A 17039-nucleotide genomic window follows, 5' to 3' on the forward strand; every position below is an offset into this window, starting at 1 on the left:
GCCATGGATATCATAGGTCCTTTACCTAAGAGCAGTAATGGCTATAAATATGCATTTGTCATCTGTGATTATGCAACCAGATATCCAGATATTTATCCATTACGTTCTTTGCAGGTCAAACACATTGTCCGGTGTTTAGTAGACCTTTTCTCCAGAGTTGGTATCCCAAAGGAGATTCTGACAGATCAGGGTACCAATTTCATGTCACAAGTGATGAAAACTCTTTATGATCAACTGGGTGTAAAAGGTATTCGTACTACTCCATACCATCCAGAAACTGATGGTTTGGTAGAACGATTTAATGGTACATTAAAGCAAATGTTGAGAAAGTTTATTGATGATGCTGGCAAAAACTGGGATAAATGGTTGCCTTTCCTTTTGTTTGCTTACAGAGAAGTACCACAAGCCTCAACTGGTTTTTCTCCTTTTGAGTTGCTTTATGGGAGACAGGTTAGAGGCCCTTTGGACATGCTGAAGGAGAACTGGGTGGCTGGAGTGGCATCAGGGTCCAGTGAAGCGGCTTCACCAACAAACATCATCTCCTACATACTTCAGATGAGAGACAACCTGGAAAAGTACAGAGAACAAGTTAAAGATCATATGGAGAAGGCTCAACATAAGCAAAAGGTATGGTACGACAGACATGCCCGTGAAAGAGAGCTGAAGACTGGCCAGAAAGTCTTAGTACTCTTGCCCAGTGGGCCAAGTAAGCTGCTTGCTAAATGGCAAGGACCCTACACTGTGGTTAGAAGAGCAGGACCAGTGACTTATGAAATTATCTGTCCAGAAAAACAAAAGTCAAAGCAACTGCTTCATGTAAATCTATTAAAGGAGTATCATGAAAGAAATGTTCCAGAAATGGATGTGAAGCAGATCCTGATGGTACAAGATGTTCAGCCAGAAGACAGTGCTGTGTTGAAAGATGGGGAAGCTGAAATGAGTCCATGCAGAGAATTGACCAAATCTGAAAAGGCTCCTAAGCATCTGACTCCTGATCAGTGGCAACAGCTGGGTGAGATTAAACAGTCTTTTCCATCCCTGTTTGCAGATGTACCTGGGCGAACTGAAATTATAACACACAAAATAACTTTGAAAGATACAACACCTGTTCGTCTTAAGCCTTACCGGATTCCAGAAAGAATGATGGATCCACTGAAAAAAGAGGTCCAGATGATGCTGGAAATGGGAGTTATAGAGCCATCAAGAAGTGAATGGTCAAATCCCATTGTGTTGGTTCCTAAAAAAGACTCAAATCAACTACGTTTTTGTTCTGATTTAAGAAAGTTAAACAGCATTTCCTGTTTTGATTCTTATCCCATGCCACGCATTGACGAGCTACTGGAAAGACTGGGGAAAGCCAAATACATTACAACCTTAGATCTATGTAAGGGTTACTGGCAAGTGCCTTTAGATCCATCCTGTAAGGAATACACAGCCTTTCAGATTCCAGGAATGGGTTTATTTCATTACACGGTTCTACCATTTGGTCTTCATGGAGCACCAGCTACCTTTCAAAGGTTGATGGACATTATTCTTAGTGACTGTTCAAAGTTTGCTGCTGCCTACCTGGATGATGTTGTGATCTACAGTGAANTGTATATTTATTTATGTATTTATTTATTTATTTGTTTTGCTTAGACCCTCCTCCTCCTCCTTGTCAGTCAGCCTCCTGCAGTGATTAACAGGCAGAAACAGCTGCTGGGGCAGCTCTGATTGTTTGGTGAAGGAGTGAGGAGTGAAATGGTTTTTGTACCGCAAATTAACATTTTTCTTGAAGTCAATTAGGAGGCTATTTTTGTGTTGTTAATTTTGAGAGTAAAAGAAACTCCTTGGAAACGGGAAGAGTCTCCGCGAGTGCTTTTTGTTCATTTTGAGTGAGTCGAAAACCTCCTCCTGCGGGACTACTCTGGCATTTTTGGATTCTGGAACTTTTGGGATGCAAGAGGGGCCACTACACTGCATGTTTTAGTTGTTTCTCCTGTTTTCTTCAAGTTCTGCAAAAGCCCGATAATCACTCATTTATCTAAATCAGACATGTTACAGCAGAGAAACGCCTAAAACCTACAGGAGAGAGGCCCTCCAGGACCAAGACTGGACACCACTGCATTCAGAGAATTGTTGTTCAAAACGACTGGAAAATACTTGCACTGAATGTATCCATCCATTTGTCTGCAGCAGTCCCCACTGCCCTGTTGTGCCGCCCAATAAAATCATATTAACACAAATAAAATATAAATGGGCATGAGTAAATGCTTATTTGTTAAACTAAACCAACGAAGTGACATTTATGTTGCAAAACGATTTATCTGTGGGTGTCAGTTCATGGAGTTTGGTTTAAAAGCCAAAATGTGCCACACTGGTATTTTGAAGTGTTTCCAATTTAAAAAGCTCATGATGAAACCACCTAGAGACAAGGTCAACAGTGTTTTAACTTCTTCTGTTTCTGGTTTTGATTGAAAGCTATCAGAAACCTTCAGCAGCGCTCACTGTAAGTCACCACAGGGCAAATTCCTTCATTTTCAGGCTTCCTCTGCAAATGTAACTTCAGATGTGTCAGATGTTAGCAGAGGAACGCTGCACATACCTGCTCCCCCGTCAAGTTCAACAGAGACTTCAGATCCGCCCCGTTCAAAATGCTCACCTTCAGTCAAACAAGTTATTGTCAGTGATCAGCTGCACTTCATGTCCAAATACAACACAGTATGAGAATGTTTTTGCAAATTGAAATAAAATCAGGAAAACTCCTTACTAAACCATGCAACATGAGTCCTCTTGGAACTCCTGTGATGAAATCTGTAAAGAAAAAAAGCAAGAGACCAAAACATTTGTTTCTGTTCTTCAGGATTCTAAATGCTTCCTGAAAGACTTAATAATCCCTTTCTGTTACAACATAAACATGTGTGTTGAGACTGAGCAGCACTCTGTACTCAGTCAAGCATTTTGCCTCTCTGTATTGTAAATATGACCTTCACCTTCCTCCCCGTCCCCGCTGAACTCGCCGGTGGTCACAGAATAACCTGCAGGAGGGATGGAGAGTCGACACAGAGAGTAAGACGTGGTAGAAACTGCACTGTTGGTGTACATTATAAGAAGCTATACGAAGAATTTAAAAAATAGGTGCATAAGTTTCAGGTTTTAAAGTTTTATTCAAATCTTTTATTAAAAATAAAGCTTTTTTTCCATTTTGAGGCAAAAAAAATTTATATTCAGCTGCTGTCAGAAGTCATCCACTCATCATAGACAAAAATGTCATTAATTTGGAGCTTTTAATTTGAAACGTTCTTTTTCCAGACAGAAATGACAACGTGCAACCTTTTAAAAACAAGAACTGGGTGAACAAGTTTGAATTTATTGAGGGTTTTCTCTAATCCATACAGAATTAAATTTATACATATACACCCCTGATAATATTTGGTTAAATGTCCCTTACAAAGTTACCCCTCAACCACACATTTTTGTATCCACCAACAAGCTTCTGGTGTGATTCTAGCTGATATTTGAACCCACTTCTTCTTGGTGGAATTGGTTTGGTTGTGTCAACTAATGAACATGAGAAGCATGTGTGAATGACTTGAGAGGACATGTATGAGAATGCAGGGAGACACTGGGAATCAAAACTAAACACAACAAATAACATCACAACAACACAAAGAACAAACCAAACCAAAAACAATGAACCGTAACAGGTTCAGTCCATTTTAACTGGTTGGCTCTCTGGCATGGACCCAGGTTTTAAACTTAGTCCACAACTTTTCCACGGGGTTACGGTCAGGGCCTTCAGAGGGCCACTCCAGAAGCCTAACTGGGTCCAAAGTTCAACCTTTTACATGTTCATTTGAGGTGAAGATGTACCAGTACCACATCATTATGCTACCACCCCCATGCTCAACAGTTGGTATGGTGGTCTTAGGTTTGAAAGTCTCACCTTGACTCCTCTAAACACAGCTCTTTCCATTGTTGTCAAGCAGCTCAAACAGTGTCTCATTTAATCAGAAACCTTTGCTCCTGATAGCATGTGGCTTGTCAACAAGTTAAAGCAGACTGAACATATTGAATCTGTATGAGGAGGTCAAAGGTTGGATTAGGATGACTCAACGGCTGCTTCTGGCCCTCAGGCCTTAATTTGCTGATGTGTGGTGTATTCAGAGGAGATCTGTCTAAAAGATTATGACATACAGTATACTGAAACAAGTCAGGAGTTGTGAGCGTGCTGGTAACAAAATCCAGCAGCTGGATGTCAGCAGCAAATGTCTTCAAAAAGCCTCCTGTTAGTGGTGGATTTCAGGGTACAAAGGGAACTGTTTGACATTAGATTTAGGGCAGAGCATGCATTTTAGAAAGAACAGATTTTATCATTTAATAAATGTTATGGTAAATGACTTGCACTTGTATAGCACTTTACCTAGTCCAAGGACACCAAAGCGCTTCACACTACAATCATTCACCCATTCACCCATCCACCCTCTGATGGAGGTAAGCTACATCGTAGCCACAGCTGCCCTGGAGCGGGCTGACAGAAGTGAGGCTGCCATCACACCGACACCACCGAGCCCTCTGACCACCACCAGTAGGCAAGGTGGGTGAAGTGTCTCGCCCAAGGACACAACAGCTAAGACAGCTGGAGCGGGGGCTCAAACCAGCAACCCTCCAGTTACAGGATGAGCCCTTACCTCCAGAGCCTCTGCCACCACTCATCCTACTGGAAACCAAAAATGTCATATGTCATGGAAGTCTGATATTAATTTAATCCGTTCTTGATCAAAAGTGTTAATGTAGTATGTTTTTTTTAAGAAATCTAGTAACAGCAATGTGTTGACTAATCCGTTTTACTGAAGTGTACTTCCTCACCCAGATAACTGTCATCATAGCTCCCCTGCACTTGTTGCGTCTGAATCTGCCCAGCGACTGACAGCAGGAAGTAGGAGGGATAGTAGGCTTTAACAATCTCCTCTGTGGTTGCTGAGATCAGCTGACCTACAGGATGATAGAGTAGAAGCAGGTTAATGAACACTGACTCCTGGAGATTAGCTGCTTTGACAGCTGGAAGTTGATGGTACTCCTAAAATCCACTCCTCTGGCTTCACCTTGCCAGTAGAAGCTGCCAGGTCCACCGAGCACAACTCTTCCATCCTGTAACACACAGGAGTCAGAGATGAGGAAAGGATTTCTCTACTGTCCATATAGGCACATTGTGAAGGTTTGATGCAGGTGTTTGGGACAGGTACAGGGAATTAGACAGCAGATAGGTTAGACACAGGTGATCACAGCTCCCATTCAGAAGCAAGCTACAAGAGAAAAGAAGCAGAGGAAGATACTATCTAAAGCAGGGGTGTCAGACTCCAGGCCTCGAGGGCCGCGGTCCTGGAGGTTTTAGGCTTTTCTGACCTTTTTAGGTTTGTGTCTGCACTTTAATTCTGTACTGTGACTTGCAAAGAGTTCTGCCAAATAATTCATGCATGCTTCATTTTCCCACATCAGCACTCACCTACTGAGAAGCTTGGTTCGAGCATTTCACATTTTATTTTTTATAGATGTTATTTAGGTCTGTTTTGTCTTATTTTGTATCAAGTCAGTCAAGTTGACTGAAGCAAACACTCCTTTGATTTTGTTGTGTTTTATTTATCTATTTCTTGTCATATTTTCCTAACCCAAGAGAGAAGTTCCCTTCTGCAGTTTATCAAACATTTGGTTTAACACATGTATACTGTTCACAGTTCAGATAGGATATAAAAAAACAGAACACTGGTTTCTTTTATTTTATACTGTAGTTACCAGGTGACTTTACCTGCCTCAGCCCCTCCCAACTAACAAGGGTGCTTTATATTCTGCCTCTCAGCAAAGGTCTGTTTGTTTCTGTTCCCTGTTGTACCAAACCCGTACTGAACCATGAGCCTCAGACCAAGGCGTGTAACAAACCCCCCAAAAACCAGAAATTTCTTCTACCTTGGTGAAGTCGGCACTGAATCCACCCTGACAGTAGCCCTGTCCAGCAGGTCCATGTCTTTCTGCAGGGACAAACACCAAAACACAGGAAGCATCAGTACTTGATTCCTGCTATCCAGAACACCTACTTCTGGTTCAGTCGTTTTCCTGTTCTAACAAACCTTTTCTGAGCAACAGCCAACCAAAACAAGGGGGAACATTTCCTGGGAGAATTTAATTAAAGGCCTAGAATTCCTTCAAACAATAAATATCCCCCCCTGCTTTTTATGCCAAACACAGCTTTATAACGAGGCCAGAGTTATGGTCATTTTTGTCAGTCTTTATAAATTACATCCTGTGCAGTTTCGTGATACCGTGAGATCTTGCAAGATGTGCGAGGAGTATGTGTTGAGGATGACTGTCAGCTACTACCACACCAAATGTAGCTCAGTCTCTGTAAACATGACTGAGCTGAAGCCATTTTGTGTTGTTTAATTAGCTGTGGTAGCTACTTTGAACTGGGGTAACGTCAAATGATAAACAGTTGTGGATGTACACGGAAATGTAACACTGAAGGTGAAAAATATTGTTACTCATGATGTGTGAAGTAACACACAGATATTTGTGAACTTGCATTAAATCGTTTGTTGGTTAGCAGAATATGTCATGAAACCACTGGACAGATGTTAATCAACCTCTCAGATAGTAACCACTGAGTGTACAGCTACAACTGACTGAGTTTTGGACCCAACCCCATTCAAGATGGCCACCACAGCTAATCAACTCAGGTAGTTTTACAGATACTGAGCTAAGATTTGGTGTGGTATGTTGTGAGTCATCCTCTGAAAGTTTCAATTACAAGGTTTCATCCAAAACAGCTACAACTTCCCCCCTTTGATCTTAGTCTGAACCGGTATGCTTTCCTTCAAGGATCTAGGCTTTTAATATGTCACCTGCTGAGAGGACGTGTCAGTCCGCTTTTAGACTGACTACAAGTGCACAGATCCATTCAGCAGCCTCAGCATACACACACTGGGACAGCAACAATCTAAACAAACGGTGTAGAGGTTTGATATTAGCCGGTGTAGCAATCTTTCCCACCGGTATGTTGTTTTTGTTTTTTCATCCAGGCCCTAGCCTGGATGAAGATCATCCTCCGTGCTCTACGGCTGATGTCACTGCTGGTTATTATTTGACAGAACATCACTTAAAAATGAAATCAGTGTATCCGCTCACCTGTTCGGCACGGGGCAAATTCCACAAAGGTTTTGAGGCTGTCAACAGACAGGTAGCAGGTTCCTGTAACGTCAGAGAAGGGGGCATCGTGCTCCGTCCTCCAGTAATACCTGGGAGCACAAGCCTGTGAACATCAGGAAGAGGATGATGAAGAAATGAAACGAGCCGGCCCTTCACTCACTACAGAGGCAGGGATAGCAGCAGGATTTAACTGTAATCCTGTCTTCCAAGTTAACATGTCTGTTGTGACAGAGGTCTACTGAAATGATCTGTCTCCATAAGACTAACTTGGTTACACATATCTCTGATTACGCGTTAAACAATTTGGTTGAACTGTACCGACTGCAAATGTTAAAAACCATATATTCCTTCCACTTCACAATCATGAGCTCCTTTGTGTTTGACTATCGCAAAATCCCCGTAAAATACTCAAAAAGTGACAAAATGTGGATAAAGTCAAGTGGTGTGGATACTTTAAGAAGTACTTCCCTCTCACACACAACACAGCTCATTTATGTCAATTTAATTAGAAGTTAAAATGCATGAATCAAGTTTAAAGCGTTGTTAGGTTTAGATGTTGAAAATACATGCAGTATTTGGCGAAGAAAAAATGAAAAGTAATACGAGTCTATGCCTGATTTAAAACAACACATCACTTTCCTGTACGACAACTTTTTAGTTTTTGACACTAAATTTGATTAAGCTTATATGCAAAGTCTGATTAAATTAAATATTTCCTAACGGATGTGATCACACAGCTTACTGTGTAAAATATCCAAACTGAGCACCTTTACAGTAACTGAAGGGATCTTACCAAGATGCTGTTACCATGGGAACGCACAGTAGCTCCAAACCACTGATGGGATTTGAACTCAACCTGAGTGTTCACGCCATTTATGTAAAAATACCTGTCACCTGTAAAACCAGAGGAAAAACGTTATGCAACACAAGACTGAGCCACTTTATTACTGTTTGTTAGAGTTGCTCTCACGCTGAGTTTTCACATGTACAGTATGTCTTTTGTCTCAAGGGTCTGTGTTCATGTGTCAGACTGTTAGCAAAATATCTCAGGAACAAATCTTAATGAAACTTTCAGAATTATTCAGTTATTCTTAAAAAAAAACACACAAACATCGCTGTAACACTGTCATTTTTACAGATATTGATGTAAACTTTGGTGTGGTAGAAGCTGAGGCTGATCCCCATCACGTACAGATGGGGACGGGTCTTTGTTTGAAATTTGGACATCACCTATTTGGACTCACCTCTGTCTGTCTGTTATCAAATGATCAATATATCACATGAAACACTGAAACGGTTTTATTAAAACTTTCAAGTAATCATCACTTAATGTTCATCCAGTGCAGGTTAACTTTTAGAACCAACCCAAATCAAACCAGCTGACCTTAGAAAACACAATAATGTCCATAATTCAGTCAGTTTTAAAGATATTGAGCTCAAACTTGGTGTGGTAGTAGCTGAGAGTCGTTCTCTGAGCGTGACCATGGCTAAATAAAAATTGTCTTAAGTCTAAGTACTAAAAGGTCCATGTCTCCTGAACTGTACCTGCAGCTGTAGCCTTGATAAATGTGCATATTTAACTCTTCGATCTTCAGCTCGGTTTGCCTGTTTGTTAATGAGGCATTTGTCTTCAAAATGCACTAAATGGAAGACGTCTGAATATAAAACTCTCCCTTAATGTGTCAAACTCCTGAGGCAGTTAGTGTTTGTAAACAATCTGTGGGTGTGTATTTACGTGCACAAAGTTTACACAGCAGCAGCGCTCGCTCTGTGTAAACTGCGACTTGATATCATCTTCCAAGCGCTTACGATAAGTTACACCCTGTGATCCTCAAATGGTGGTCCTTATCGCTTCCTGCATTACTGGTGGACTTGATTATTTCCTGGCAGAGCCAGGGGCAGCAGGGGTCCTCTGGGGTCTTTGTCCTTATTATGACTCTGTGCTGATTTAACTTACATCTTGTGGTCCAGCAGAAAAATCTAAGCTGTGGACTAGTTTCAATTAAAGGAATGCATATCACCCACTTTGCATGTCTGAGTTTTAGTTCATCTTGTGTGGAGAAGTTGTAGCTGTTTTGATCAAACCTTGAAAATAACGTTTTGCAGGATCTCATGTGGATCTGTTAGCACTCAGAGTATGTGTTGTTAATAGCATCAGCTACTACCACACCAAATTTAGCTTTAAGTAAAACTGACTGGGGTAAATTCATACTTATATCGACTAAGATTGATCAGCTGTGGCAGCCATCTTGAACTGAGTTGATTCCAAAAGTTAATCAGTTGTAGATGAACATCCAATGATTACTTTCTGAGAGTTTCAATAACATCATTTCAGTGGTTCACATTTTGCTAATCGTACAAACACACACAGACACAGGTAAAACATTATATGAACTTGTTTTACACTAATCCCACTTTTCATCTTTTGACTACAAAGAACCCAGCGATCAGTTGATGCGTAAGAAGACATCCTACCTTGTTTGTCAAAGTTGATAACGCTGCAGTTAGTTTGGCTCCAGGGACACAAGTACACCGCTCCTCCTTCTGTGATGGCGGGCTGGCTGGTGTTGGATTTAGGAGCGCCGATCAAAATACTGATACTAGGGAGCAGAAAATAAACCAAAGCTTACAAGTTGTAAAGAATCAAAAGTGCGCTGAAATATAAATGTAAAGCTGTGGTGAAAATGTGAAAAAAATGGCAAAGTAAATGTAGTTTTAGTGGCCAACTTTCCACACGTCTTGACCCATGAATAAGATTTTATCTCCAAGATGTCATGCAGCATTTCGAACGTCCTCCCAACAAAAAGCTGCAGTAGAACAGCACATCGAAGGAGCTTCGTATCAAGCAGGACACGTGTGGGGACAAGCTGTCCACTTCCATATGTCAGACACTTGGATCTCCATGCCAAACTCTGATGGTGCCTGTCGTGAATTGGTATCCTACAAATGAACCATATCGTGGTTTGTTCTTGTGCTGCCATCCTCGGCCGTAAATGTGAGAATTTGGATTCTTTGTGTTTTTGTTTTTGTTTTCTTTATTTAGTCTTGTGATTGTTTTCAGTTTTTTTTTTTTTCCTGTTTATGTTCCTGCTCGGTAGTTCACTCCTCCCCCGTCACTCTTTTTGCCCTCTTTGTCACGCCCATCTCCACCTGTCCATAATTATCTCCACTCACCTGTTTCTACTTACCTCGTCACCCTCAGTATTCAAAAACCTGGTCACTTCTCTCATTATCCGCTGGTTCATTGTTTTTGCTTGGTTGGTTGTAGCTGTCTCCATGCCTTAGTTCCCTGATGTTTTGTTTCCCTGTGCTATTTGGTTTTCGTTCTGTTTTTGTTTGCTGCCCCGTCAGCATTTGTTTTGTTATTTTTCCTTAGTTAATAAATCAGTTTCTTTTTTTACTATGAGTCTGCACTCAGGGTTCTTTTCCGTGTCCCGCGTTCCTGACAGTAAATTAACTTAAAGGCCTAGAATCCCTTGAAGGGATGCATGTTGGTTGGCCCTTTTATGCCAGTGTTATAGACCAAAATCTTCTTATGTTGAGAAATGAAGGAGTCATAGCTATTTAGGTCAAACTTTGTAAATTACATTATGCACAATCTTACGCGATATTGCAATAATGCAGTATCTTGGATGATCTCACAGGATCTGTTAGCACTTGGAGTATATGTTGTGACTGACTGTCAGCTACTACCACACCAAATTTTAGTTCTATGTTTGTAAAATTGGGCAAAGTGTAGCCATTTAGGTATTTTCTCAGGGCGATTAGCTGTGATGACCTTTTTGCATTAGATTGGCTCCAAATGTTAATCAGTTGTAGATGTCAGCCCAATGAATACTTTCTGAAAGTTACAATAAAATGTATCCATTGGTCCATGAGAGTCCAAAAGCTAAAGCCAAAGTACTAAACATAGATATTGTGTGATCAGTTAGCACCCAGGGTATAAATTGAGGATCAGTCTCAGCTACTAACACACCAAATTGCATTTGCTTTTCAAGTAAGAAAACCTCATTACAGTCTTTGAATATTCAGATCCATGGGGACCCTATTGAACAAGTTTCACAAGAAAAATATTTAGGAATAATTTTGGATGCTCAGTTAACTTTCAAGAGTCATGTTGATAAAATCTGCAAAACTGTTAGGTCAAATATAAACTGTTTTAAAATTATTAGACATTGTTTGACACTTCACTGTGCAGAGATGTTTATGAACTCACTGATCCTCTCACATTTTACCTATGGAGCTACTGTCTGGTCTCAGACTAATCAAACTACTCTCAAACCACTAGCAAGTCTTTATAATCGGGCCTTAAAGGTTTTACATCAAAAGCCAATTAGATTCCATCATTGTCGTATTTTGGCTAAATTTGGCATTTTGGATTTTACAAATTTTCTAAATTATAACGTTTTAAAACTGATTTTTAAGTGTTTAAATGGACTAGCACCAATACCATTAAGCGATTGCATACAGAGACTGCAGGGCAATAGTAGAGCTACCAGAGCAGCTTTGAAGGGAAATTGTAAGGTCCCCTTTCGAAGAACCACTTTTGCTCAAAGTGCACTGTCTGTGAGAGGATCTGCAGCTTGGAACTCACTTCCTGTTCACTTAAAGTCTGCAACCAGTTATAGTATGTTCAAAAATCAAACAAAACTCTGGTTATGTCAAAAACAGACCTGTACTCATTTTTAATTTCTTTACACTTCTCTGTTTGTATATATTATGTTGTGTTATTTCAAATGATTTTACTTTATTTATTTATTTATTTATTTATTTATTTTTTTTTTTAAAAAGCCCATCTAGGGACAAGTGCTGCGAATTAGCTGTTGCTATTGCACCATGATGCTAACATGGGACTGCTGTTTCATTCAGTTTGTCTATGTAAATGTGTGTCTGTCCCTATCAAATAAACTTAGGAAAAATTTTAGTTCAATATTTGAACGATTAACTGAGTTAAAGCCGTTTTTGTTTTTGCTAAGATGACACTGCTTAAATCGGGCTGACTCCAAAGGTTAATCAGCTGTAGATGTCAGCCCAATGAATACTTTCTGAAAGTTACAGTACAGACAAATGCACACACACAGACACAAGCAAAAACCTTATAATTCCATCTTTGGACAATAAAAAATCAACATAATGAAGACAAGCACTCTTCGTTTTGTTTATTAAAGGAGAGAGGCCATGGCACAGCCTCCATCTTGAAATCCAATATGGCAGTCCTCTTGTGCAAATTTTGGCATCATCAAAACATAATTGAGGCTTCACCTTTTTCTTTACTCTTATTTTACAGCTTGTTTGTCTGTACTGGTAGCAAAGTATCTGAATGAAACTCCTAAACCATTAATGGGATGATCGTCTACAGCTGATTAACTCTGACAGTCAGGTGCATTCAAGATGGCTGCCACAACCAACTAACCACACAAAACATAAAAATGGCTGTAACTTAATCATTTTAGTGATATTGACCTGAAATTTGGTGGGATAAAAGCTGAGGCTGAGCCCCAACACATGCTGAAAGACTGCGCGAGGTCATTGTTTAACTCTGTGTTACCAACATATCTCCAGAACCACCAGATGGATTTCACTGAAACTCCCAGAAAATAATTTCATTTACAGCTACAACTCAAATCAAGATGGTCAACACGGCCAACTGGCCTTAGAAAACACCAGAATGGACATAATTCAGTCAGTTTCTCAGACATTGAGCTAAAATGCGATGTGTTTGTAGCTGAGAGTCATTGACAACATAAACTCCTAATGCTATTTACTGCACAAAACCATTACTGCTGGAGTCAACCCAGTTTGAACGTCAGCAAAATATCTCATCAACCACTAGAAAGATTTTATTATACCTTTCAGAAAGTAATCTTTGGATGCACAACTGATTATCTCTTAAAGTCAATCTAATTCAAGATGGCCACCACACCTATTCAACATCAGCCAACTCAGAAATGTGCTATAAATCAGCCAATTTTACAGATACTGAGCCAAAATTTGACATGGTAGTAGCTGAGAATCATTCACAACATATACTCTGAGCGGGACATTTCACAATAATGCATGACACTGTAAGTAATGTTAATTTCAACATTTAATGAAGATGGCTGCAACATATGAGGATCTTAGTCTAAGGGCAGCCGGTGACCTTTAATGAAAGTAACCCCCACCCCCTGCATGTCTGAAGAGAAGAAGTGGAATATTTCCATAGCAGGTTAACCTTTCCTTGTAAGTCACTGAAGTCACCATGGTGCAGCTTTTCAATGGGCTTCTTTTTCAAAAGGTACTTGAACTAATCACCCACCTCCTCCTGTGATGCCTTCGAGTGTGCAGTAAGACCTCACACCTCAAAGGTGCTGCTAATAAAACCTTAACAGCCAACAATAACCTCCTTGACACGATATATCAGCGGGATGATGGATGCATCTGTTGAGACTTGAAGAGGATTCCTTTCCTTTAACTCATGTTCAGCAGAAACATCTGCAAAAGGGAAGTGACTCAGAGGCACTGTGAGGCCAAACATGCAACATGTCATTTTTACTGGGAAACTCTTGTCATAATGGATTTATAATTCCTTTCACAAAACAGGATGCTGTGCAACATATAGGGGAAAAAATCCAGTGATTGTCAAATGTTTTTAAAGTCAAATACAAAAAAACACTATAAATGTTATATCAAATGTTGAAATTCAAGGATTGATTTTTGAGAGACATGTTTGCTCTTTTACATTTTGATGCCTGCTTGTGTTTATTTACTTGCTTTTTTTAATTTTGCAACAAGCAAAGCTTTAAGTATGGGAGCAGCAGAGTTGCCAGTTTTCAGAAAATGAACTAAGGAACACAGACTGGACAGGGTGGAGCAGAGGGAGGGGTACCCTTTTGTCTAGATAATATTTAGTTGTGAGCAGCTGTTTCTCCTGAGACTGATGTCATCGAGGAACAACTGAACATCTACCAAACAAACATGTAGAAGAGTTCAAATTCTTATGCTTCAGGCGAGCTACTTTTAGCTTCAACAACTCACTTTTAGCTTCTTCTGCAAATTTCAGCAGTCATTTCTGCAGAAAATGTCATTTCTCTGGTTTGTGTTTGGAGTGTTCGGTCATGTTAATTTTTTTTTTTTAAGTCCAATTTAACAGACAGAAGCAGCCTAAACAACATTCTTCTTAGTAGCTTCAATTAACCAAAAAATATTTCCTGTGTTCAACAACTTTCTCTGCAAAAAAAACCCCCAAAATCCTGATTCTTCAGCTCTGATTAGACAAAATTACCTTTTTAAATACAGGAAGATTCCTTAATGAAGGAACAGTTGGTAAATTTAGTGAGCACTAAACAAAGACTGTGTTCCCTCATGGAGGAATTACATTATAAAAGGAAACCTTTAACATCTGGGGCTATAAAATGTAACTCTCAATACAGATATTGTATAAAAAATGCTCATCTCTTGAGTAACTTTTAAAAAGTCCAGTCTAGACCAAAGTAATGCACGGGGCATCCAGTCATCTCTTAAAAAGATTAGATGTATCAGAAACAAAAATCACTGAGTATCCTGATTTAAAATAGTTGGTGCTGGCATAGTGTAAACTTTTTATTACAACATTCAGCATTCTGAAAGTGAACCTCTCTGCAGCCGTTCAGCCGGTCTGTCCTCCCAACATGTCCCTCATCACTAACAGAGTACTTGCACTCAGAAAACTATAATTATTTCCCACAAGACTTTGAATGAGGAGGCACCACCTTCCCACACTCGCTGCTTGCTGCAGAAACTGAGCAGCCAAGAAGGAGCTAGTTTGGTAACCGACAAGAGCAGCTCTTTACGAGGTTCCCTGCAGACGAACAATGCACGAACTGTCAGGATGCAAAACAACAAACCCATCAGCAGCATGTGCTCAGAAAGCATCTTCTTCCTGCTGTGTTTACCCACCACAGAACAACAGCTGCGCTCACATGAACATGTTCAGCACCAATTGTGACCTGCTAAAACTCATGAACTCAGCTGCAGACAAAGTGTGGCATTGTCCAAGAGCTGCATGTGAACAAATCGACATTGAAGTAATCAGCCCAGAACATGGCTTCTAACGACTACAGGCTGAGCTTACTGTAGAACCGTTCTGTATTTTGCCACATACTGTACGCTGGTGTGTTTATTATCACCCACTGCCAAAGGCAATTACATATTTGCCTGTGTCTGTGTGTTTGTTTGTTTGTCTGCAGTGTTAGCAAAGCATCTCATCAACCAACATCCGAATTTTAATGAAATTTGCTAAAAGTAATCATTGGCTGTACTACAACTGATTAACTTCTGCAGACAACCCAATTCAAAGTGGCTGCCACAGCCAACTCCAACACAAAAATGGCTATAAACTAATGTTTGGTGTGGTGGTAGCTGAGGTTTTCATAACACTAACTACAGGTGCTACTTATTGCCCTGTTTATCTGTTAGCAAAATATCTAATGAACCACGAGACAGAGTTTAATGAAACCTTCAGAAAGTAATGGATGATCTACAACTGTTTAACTTGAAGTCAATACAGTTCAAGATGGCAGCCACAGCTAATCAACATTAGCCAACACAAAAATGAGCTCAAATTTGATGAGGTAGTAGCTGAGACTCATCCACAATACACACTCTGAGCATGGCACAGCCATCCATCCATATTCTGTACCCGCTTCTCCTTTCCGGGTCGTGGGGAGCTGGGCCTTTCTCCAGCTGGCACATGTTATTTTTAAAGTCTGACCAAAATGGCTACAACTTTGTCACTTAGCAACAAAAGATGATTTCAGTCTAAATCTTTGACATGAAAGGAAGCGGGTGAAGTGCATTTCTTTCCAGGTATGCCTGGCCTTTTTATATGGGTCAAAACATGAAGAAATGAAGTTTAGTTTGTAAAAGTTCCGACATATTTGTAATAGGTTGAAGTGTACTTTGCTGTAAGCCTGGTTTAAGTTGTCATGGTGTGAGCATCTCTTTGTTTTCATTGATGTTCAACACTGTACAGAAGTTGTTGCTACTCTTACAACGCTACAAATACTCCAACAACACAATATCAGTACGGGATATCAGTTTAATACTGTCTGCCTGTACTTATACTCATAAAAGTGTTTTGATACCAGAGTACCAATACCACTTTACAGCACCTTACAACTTCATGTTCATTGCTTAGTTGAGCAGTCAGGCAGTACAGGAGGTCAATCTTTAAAAAAACATTAAAACAACGTCATCAAGAGGAGGTATGTCAGCATGTGAAGGTAGTTTTTTTTTTATATATTATTGAGCTGGCGGTCCTGATCCACACTCCTTACCAGGTGGTCGTCATGCACCATATAGTTGTTTGCTAACCACCAATAAACACCATCAAAAGAAGAAGAAGACGTTTGGAGCAGGGTTTCCCCCAGTGTACTATAAGCCTGTCGGGCCGCCAGGCTTTGGTGTCCCCAACGCCAGGAGAAGCTCCACTTTTTTATTATAAATACATCATTTTTTTATACACGTTTTTTTTCCACCCGCTCCCCCAAAACCTCTACCTTTATCTACCTCACCACGCTAGGGTGCACGCGCCAACAGTGACACAATCGTGCTGTCCCCGCCCCTGCGCCCCTTTCTGTGCTCTAGCAGAGCTGGTTCGCCTGTATCAGCATTTCTATGATCCCTCTATGAGAGATCACAAAGATAATCAAACGGTTCAAAACTCACAGAAGGAGATTACTGCTGCAGCTGATAAAAAGGAGAGTTTATAGAAATATTAGTCCTATGATGGGTGAATCACAACTAAAGTAAATAAATCAGTGAAAGTCAAACTAAATGCTTTAAGTTTAAACATCCTCTCTGTATCACAGCCAGAAACACAACAGCTCTTCCTCCTGAAT

General features: G+C 40.2%; 1 protein-coding gene across 1 annotated transcript in view; it reads right to left on the bottom strand.

Annotated features, from left to right (window-relative positions):
- LOC108246081 (integrin alpha-5) overlaps positions 1-17039 on the bottom strand; it is a 71585-nt gene that overhangs the window by 46858 nt on the left and 7688 nt on the right. The window contains exons 2-10 of the mRNA XM_017433435.3: positions 9655-9779; positions 7973-8073; positions 7159-7282; positions 5944-6005; positions 5085-5130; positions 4849-4974; positions 2973-3017; positions 2750-2793; positions 2585-2641 (exon numbers count right to left, since the gene is read on the bottom strand). Coding sequence (XP_017288924.1) covers positions 2585-2641; positions 2750-2793; positions 2973-3017; positions 4849-4974; positions 5085-5130; positions 5944-6005; positions 7159-7282; positions 7973-8073; positions 9655-9779 — 730 coding nt within the window. The remainder of the gene's footprint in view (positions 1-2584; positions 2642-2749; positions 2794-2972; positions 3018-4848; positions 4975-5084; positions 5131-5943; positions 6006-7158; positions 7283-7972; positions 8074-9654; positions 9780-17039) is intronic.

Source organism: Kryptolebias marmoratus, linkage group LG4 (assembly GCF_001649575.2).
Source record: "Kryptolebias marmoratus isolate JLee-2015 linkage group LG4, ASM164957v2, whole genome shotgun sequence".
Lineage (NCBI taxonomy): Eukaryota > Metazoa > Chordata > Actinopteri > Cyprinodontiformes > Rivulidae > Kryptolebias > Kryptolebias marmoratus.